This window comes from Priapulus caudatus, unplaced genomic scaffold (genome assembly GCF_000485595.1).
Source record: "Priapulus caudatus unplaced genomic scaffold, Priapulus_caudatus-5.0.1 Scaffold76, whole genome shotgun sequence".
Taxonomy (NCBI): domain Eukaryota; kingdom Metazoa; phylum Priapulida; class Priapulimorpha; order Priapulimorphida; family Priapulidae; genus Priapulus; species Priapulus caudatus.
Genome location: NW_014577137.1, coordinates 29,764 through 37,401, shown reverse-complemented (window position 1 = coordinate 37,401; position 7,638 = coordinate 29,764). Strand labels below are relative to the sequence as shown.

The 7,638-nt window shown below is 46.4% G+C and overlaps 2 protein-coding genes across 2 annotated transcripts in view; one reads left to right on the top strand and one right to left on the bottom strand.

Moving 5' to 3' along the window:
- Positions 1–4,559, bottom strand: part of LOC106821528 (deoxynucleotidyltransferase terminal-interacting protein 2-like) — a 6,523-nt gene extending 1,964 nt beyond the window's left edge. The window contains exons 1-5 of the mRNA XM_014826377.1: positions 4,021–4,559; positions 2,000–2,144; positions 1,473–1,568; positions 1,162–1,326; positions 883–992 (exon numbers count right to left, since the gene is read on the bottom strand). Coding sequence (XP_014681863.1) covers positions 883–992; positions 1,162–1,326; positions 1,473–1,568; positions 2,000–2,144; positions 4,021–4,499 — 995 coding nt within the window. The 5' untranslated portion in view covers positions 4,500–4,559. The remainder of the gene's footprint in view (positions 1–882; positions 993–1,161; positions 1,327–1,472; positions 1,569–1,999; positions 2,145–4,020) is intronic.
- Positions 4,560–4,778: 219 nt separating this feature from the next.
- Positions 4,779–7,367, top strand: LOC106821527 (heat shock protein 70 A1-like). The gene is made up of 2 exons (XM_014826376.1): positions 4,779–7,021; positions 7,066–7,367. The coding sequence occupies exon 1, from the start codon at positions 4,997–4,999 to the stop codon at positions 6,947–6,949; it is 1,953 nt and encodes a 650-aa protein (XP_014681862.1). The 5' UTR covers positions 4,779–4,996; the 3' UTR covers positions 6,950–7,021; positions 7,066–7,367.
- Positions 7,368–7,638: the final 271 nt, after the last annotated feature.

Here is a 7,638-nt window from a genome sequence, read left to right as displayed (position 1 = left end):
TATATTGCAATATACCGATATACCGGTATCGTTACACCCCTACAAATTAGTACTCGTAAATAACAACTAGGTCACCATAACACTGGTATGTACTCCTTCAGAGCTAGCTCATAGTGATAGTGTTTACAGTGTATGTGAGTCTGCTGCCATTAAAGCCAAAATATGCTCATCTACACGCTAATTTCTCCAGTAGGCCTACTAGACTAGCAAATACTTCGTGTCATGCATAATCATACTACCTTATGGCAAAATAAACTAGTTCCTCCCATTTCACTGCGCATTTGCTTAAAACCCACAAGTATGAGGTGCGAAATCTGGTAATCTGGTGCCAACGTCAAATTGTTTGCCAAGCAATTTCGCCCCGAATCGGTTAGGTCACGTCACATGTTGCTACGGGTGTTGAGCAGAGAATATAGTCGTTTAAATTTTAAGATAGTTGTAGTATTGTGAACTGCAGTGTATGTAACATCAATGGCTATTGGGAAAGTAATAATAGGCAGCGTAATAAACTCTGAGAATAACGTATTGATTTTAGGCTTGATATAGCGACCGATAACATGTCATTACGCTAGCAGCGTGCAAGCCGGCCCGTGTGCGTTTTTTTAGAAATCTTTGCTACACCCGCTGTACGGTTGCTTGGCAGAGCAACGCGAAAGTGTCAACAACATCGGAGAATTTGAACAACATTGGAGGTATTTTCAAATACCTTTTATAAGACAACGCGCAGTGAAATGGAAGGAACTAGAGTTTATTTTGTCATAAGGTAGTATGATTATGCATGACACAAAGTCCAGTACTGGATAAATTAGCGTGTAGATGCGCATATTGTGGCTTTAATGTAGTATTCCTACTAGTGTAAGACACACTGATGTGTATACATACTGTCTGAACTGAGCATCAGCCATCAGTTCATCAACTAGAGACTGCTTCCTATCCTTCTTGGGAATTCGTGAAGAGTAGAAATCGGCTGACGATTCTATAACCTTTCCCATCTGCAAAACAGCACTGTGCTTATACTAAGCACCTTGGTATGGTTAAGGAATATATTAACATGCCTGACAATCGTCACTTAAAATTACATCTGGTTTTGGTAGTGCTACACGCCTGAGGTCAAATATGACAAAACGATGACCTTGGCTCTGATGATGGCATGTACGGTACCTGGAAGTATTTTGGCATTCCTTTCATGTCGTTGCCCTTGTAGAAGTGTTTTGGGTCGAGAGCCCGCCTCATGTGGATCACTTGAAGTTCTCTCTTCACCTCATCTGTGATCTCAGTCTTGGGCATGTCAAACCACTTCTTACCCTTGGTCTTCTCTCGCTCCTCCTAAAACAAAAAATGTTGAATTTACACGAGTAGATTACTGTGAGATTTATTGACGAGTAAGTTCGTGAGTAGATTTGTTCCCAATCAAAAAATTTCCCTCAACTATCGAAAGGTGGCATCAAATCTTTTAGAAGTTATAACTGAACCTTTTTCTGCTTTGTTATTTTCTTCTTGCTTTCTTGGTGTGTTGGCACAGATTCTTGCTTTTCAAACCCTGGTTTGATGTTGCTCTTTATCAGAAGCTGAAAAAGGTTTCTCAATCTTGACTTGTTTTTTTTTAATAATTAAGAATATATGACCTAAGAAATAAGAATTAAAAGCAGGCCTGTTAAAATTCGTTTTTCTGTTATTTGCTCATTAGAAACTATGAAAATATTGTTAGTCTACTAATCCTTCTTCGTCAAATAATATATTTTGGTTATAACAACCATATTTCTGTGCTAAAGAGAAATGCTTGCATGTAAAACTTGCAGTTGGTTTTTTGACAGGAAAAAGTACCATATCTATCGAACCATATAGAGTATCAGGTAAACATTTTGTAATATATTTGGTGGGTTAAACGTTCAATAAAAATTTTACTCCACAACTCCTAATTCTTAAGTACGTGGCCAATAGTCTTTGAACCTTACACCACAAATCCTTGAAACTTTAACAACTAGCATAACTAACATACCTCACTGGTTTGGGTAAATTTCTTTATTATGCTCTTGCCAACTCGAGGCTTGCCTCGTATAGCTTTTTTTGCAGCTCGCTCTGGATCGACAAAGTAAGTGTCAGAGACGTCAATCCCTGCATCTATGTATGACGGAAGGGTATACCTAAATGGACCAAATTAGATGTAGATGTAGTGACATAGTGACAGCCGAAGACCAGCCTTATCACCATAATAGACAAACAGGCACATCACTCAGGCGAGTAAGACAATGCTCATTGTTCTACATGTTCTCATTATGTCTCATGTTCTCATTATGTCACATGTTCTCATGTCCTCATTGTCTACATGTTCACATTCTACATTGTTCTCAATGCTACAAAGTTCATTACAAGATGGTTGTTAGGTGTATGAATCATCTGCTTACAGTGCATAATTCTGGCATCTTATTCGCGAGCAAATTGTGTGGCAAAACCTGCATGTTGCAGTATCCCTGGTTTTAGTCGATTATTTTCAACTAACAAACAGATGACATTCCTGTGGCTCTAAGAGTATTTTATTTTAAAAGAAAATCTCGTGAATCACCTAACTGCTAACATCAGTTAGGTTCAGTTAGTTAGCCGATGTTCAAGTGGCAAACGTTTTCTGGGCAGAATAGTGTGAAGTTGTTAACACTATATTGTCAGCAAGTTGACTCTATTGACGCTCAACTACATTCAGTGACTGATCTTTTGATCTTGATGACGCTTGTAGCAGAAATGAAATTAGGGAAAAGTTCCCGTTCCAGCCGACTGGCCTGAAGGGTTCCGGCTGGAACCGGAACTTTGAAAAATTGGGGATCCGGCCGGATCCAAGTTCCGGTGCACCCCTAGTGTACGCAACTGCGTATCTGCGTTATGGCAGCTATGCCCCTGTTAGATCTATACTACTTGAATGAACATACACATACAATAAACTTGCATGTTGATATAATAGCCGAAATCTACCAACAGTCATAGTATTGTTAAATATATTTTTTTTCCATCAATCTGCCCCACCTTTTTGTACAGTCATATCTGTATTGGTACTATCAGATGTGAGATATCATGTATAATATTGCAGGCAAAGATTTTGTTAAGATTACCCACTCAAAATTAACATTATTCAGCTGCAAGAAGTTCTGGCCCTATACATATCCATGAATGATTTTGCCTTTATACTCTACTGTGAAAAACCACAGCACCAGTACTGTAGTACTAGTTGTTAGATATACCTATAGCTAGTTGTTAGCTAGGTCAATTCCTACACAGTCCAACAGCATATTCTAATACAGGCCTCATGCTGGGGCTCATTTTGAGAGACTCCCACACATTAGAATTTATTATAATATTATAATTAATTGTTATTATATAAAAGTTATTTTCTTAGATGGCTCCCACTTGTCCAAGATGCTACAGGCCCCAGTATGCGGTAATCCAAGCCCTATCCATGGCGCCAGTAGTCGGTTACAAACACCAATTTGCTAGAATATATATTATATCCTAGCTCTATAGCTGTGTGTTGCTTCATTTATGTTATAAATGTGGTACTCATAGGGGGAGCGCAGGGCTACACGGGTAGTGCTAATGCAATCCTTACTTATCATTATTACTATTTTCCACAATGCCTTTAAGTAAGCACATTTAAAAAATACACCAAATTCCTGGTAATTGCAAAGCCACATAGGAAAGCCCAGATAAACCCTAGCTCTAGTACTATAGCCCGCATTCATTAACTGCCGCACGCGGGCTATAGTACTAGAGCTAAGATAAACCCATGAATTCTGGAAGAGGGTGAGGTGAGTGTGGACTAGTGATGCTATTGTAGCTGTTGGGCTGGGCACTCAAAATGAATGTGGGTTCATTTGTGTGTGTGGGGGGGGGTTGTGTGTGTGTGGGTGTGTGTGGCGGTGGGGGGCTCAAGTGAATGCGAGCTGTATTGCTATTGCCTGGTACCAGGTGGTCCACATTTACACCTACAGAGCACCAATAGAAGTATCATAGTAATAGCCAACGCAGACATACGAGCTATGTTTTGCTGGATTTGCCGAGCCTGTGATTATAAATATTTCTTCATCCTGGTTGGCATGCGTCACGTTCGTCGACTGTAACTCGTTAGCTTGCAAGTTGCCTTCAGAATCACAGACATCAAAGTTTATACTGTTCGAGATCGATTCTTGTTGCGTGTGTGGAGTCTTATCAATTACAAATATTTCAGCACTCTCATCTTTCGCTGTGATATTTTGGCTTGGTGAATCTATTCGTTCTTCCGTGTTTTCTCTGAGCGATTGACTATCCGCCTTCATTGACCTGGTCACTCGACGAATAGTTCGGTGATTATCATCCAACTTTGACACACCTTGTTCAGTAAACGTTGTATCTGTCATCGCTTGTTTGACTTTACTCACTGCTGCTTCCAACTCGCTATCAGAGTTGGAACTACTATCTGAATCACTAGTATTGCAGTTCTCGTCTACAGACGACGAATTCTCCTCGTCCTCCATTTTTAGCACGAAAAGCACGAGAAAGCGACAGTTTCACGTATAGGGGGCGCAACCGGTACTTGAATCAAGATGAGTCATTTAGGGGGTGTGCGCAGCATTGGCCAATCACAGTATATCGTAGTCGTGACGTCAGATGTAAACACAGGCACGCGCGCAGCCTGGAACATTCTAGGAGATTCTAGCGATCGCGGGTCGTGAATGTTCTAGAACAATACATAATGTTCGTGAATGGTCCACGCGCGGACGGTTCTCGATGCGGCGAAGCTGTATAAAAGCTGCGCGGTGCCGTTAGTTGCCCATAACCACACGAAGATAGAGCAGAGACGAGCATCGTGAGATATTGTAACGAATACAACAGCGAGTGGACAGATAGTACTGATAGTATTAGTAATTGTGTGATATCATCGACGATTTTACTACGTAACAAGACGAGAAAGTTCGTATATTGCTATCCCATACCTGTTTACTCTAGAAGTATATTTCGCTGAATCATCAGAATGGCAGCTCCAGCAATCGGCATCGATCTCGGAACGACGTACAGCTGCGTCGCCGTATTCCAGCACGGCAAGGCGGAGGTGATCGCTAACGAGCAGGGCAACCGCACGACGCCCAGCCACGTCGCTTTCACCGACAGCGAGCGTCTGATAGGCGACGCCGCCAAGCAGCAGGTGGCACGCAATCCGCACAACTCCGTGTTCGACGTGAAGCGACTCATCGGCCGACGCTACGACGACGCCGTCGTGCAGGCCGACGTCAAGCTGTGGCCGTTCGCCGTCGTCGGCCGCGACAACAAGCCGCACGTGCAGGTGCAGCACGCCGGCGAGACGAAGCTGTTCAGCGCCGAGGAGATCAGCTCGATGGTGCTCGGCAAGATGAAGGCGACCGCCGAGGCGTACCTGGGCAAGCAGGTAACCGACGCCGTCGTCACCGTGCCGGCCTACTTCAACGACTCGCAGCGGCAGGCGACGAAGGACGCCGGACGCATCGCCGGCCTCAACGTGCTGCGCATCGTCAACGAGCCGACGGCGGCCGCGCTCGCCTACGGACTCGACCAGCGGCTGGCGGGCGAGCGCAACGTGCTCGTCTATGATCTCGGCGGGGGCACGTTCGACGTGTCCGTGTTGACGATCGACGAGGGCGCCATGTTCGAGGTGCGCTCGACGGCCGGCGACACGCACCTCGGCGGCGAGGACTTCGACAATCGGCTGCTCACCTACTTCGTCGACGAGTTCAAGCGCAAGCACAAGCGCGACCTGTCGGGGAGCGCGCGCGCGCTGCGGCGACTGCGCACGGCCTGCGAGCGAGCGAAGTGCACGCTGTCGAGCAGCAGCGAGGCGACGGTCGAGGTCGACTCCCTGCACGAGGGCGTCGACTTCTGCGCGAGGATCACACGCGCGCGCTTCGAGGAGCTCTGCAGCGACCTGTTCGCGGCGACGCTGTCGCCCGTGGAGAAGGCGCTCGCCGACGCCAAGATCGACAAGTCGTCGATCGACGACATCGTGCTCGTCGGCGGCTCGACCCGCATCCCGAAGATCCAGAAGCTGCTGCGCGACTTCTTCCACGGCAAGGAGCTGAATCAGTCAATCAACCCGGACGAGGCGGTCGCCTACGGAGCCGCCGTGCAGGCGGCGCTGCTGAGCGGCGACCGTAGCGACGCCATCAAGGACGTGCTGCTCGTCGACGTCGCGCCGCTGTCGCTCGGCATCGAGACGGCCGGCGGCGTAATGGCGAAGATCGTCGCGCGCAACACGCGCGTGCCGACGAAGGGCGCGCAGACGTTCACGACGTACGCCGACAACCAGCCGGCCGTCACCGTGCAGGTGTACGAGGGCGAGCGCGCGATGACGCGCGACAACAACCTGCTGGGACGCTTCGACCTGAGCGACATCGCGCCGGCGCCGCGCGGCGTGCCCAAGATCGACGTCTCGTTCGACGTCGACGCCAACGGCATCCTGACGGTGAGCGCCAAGGACGCGGGCTCGGGTCGCTCGAGCAACATCACGATCACGAACGACAAGGGTCGGCTGTCGAAGCAGGACATCGAACGCATGCTCGCCGACGCCGAGAAGTACAAGGCCGACGATGACAAGCAAATGGAGCGCGTCGCGGCGCGCAACAAGCTGGAGGGCTACGCGTTCACGCTCAAGGAAGCCATCAACGACCCGAGCGTCGACGGGCGGCTAGAGGCGACCGACAAGGAAGCGGCGAAGCGAAGCTGCGACGACGTCATCGCCTGGTTGGACGCCAACTCGCTGGCGGAGAAGGAAGAGATCGACTACAAGTACGAGGAGCTGCAGCGGGTGTGTGCGCCGATCATGTCCAAGCTGCACCAGCCGTCGGACGGTCAGCAGGCAGGCCGTCAGCAACCATGGTCAAACTGCGGGCAACAAGCTCAGGGTGCAAGTGGCAAGGGTCATCCTACCGGCCCCACGGTGGAGGAAGTAGATTAAATTCACCAAGTCATATATTATTTGTTATATGTATATTATTATTGTAATATATTGTTCATCGATAAGCTTGTAGTTTTAGCCGGAAATAACGAGCTGGATCGACGAAAAACATGTAGAAAAAGAAATACGTGCATTGTACTTCGTGGAATCGCAATTACTTTTATTACCACAATAATTTTCACGTAACATGTGATACAATCATGCATTGTAAAGTAATAACTAGGACGTAATGCAGGTGTTTTGGGCTTGCGCGCCGTTAGTGCTCTCTATCGGCTATTTGTAGCATACTCATCAAGACTGTTTAGCATTGAGTACGATAAACGAAAAATACGTCAGGATTCATATATATTGCTTTGTACATGTGTGTATTATTTGTAAAAATGTCGTAATAAATTATATGTCAATATACTCTCAAAAGTATAGCATTATTGCGTTATATTTTCTTCTGCCAATGAAGTCACATTCAAATGAAATTTCGCATGCGACCACAGATGTCAAACGAATATATTCATACAAAAATTAGAGGCAAACCTATAAGAACAAGTAAGAACTTACAAGCTGGTAGGATTTGGTAAAGTTTCCATAAGAGAATGATTCGCAGTTAAAAAAATAAAATCACGCTTACGCCCTACAACTGTATGCTAGAATTAGGGAAAATGCGCGAGTGCTTATAATTATTTCCGTGGAGC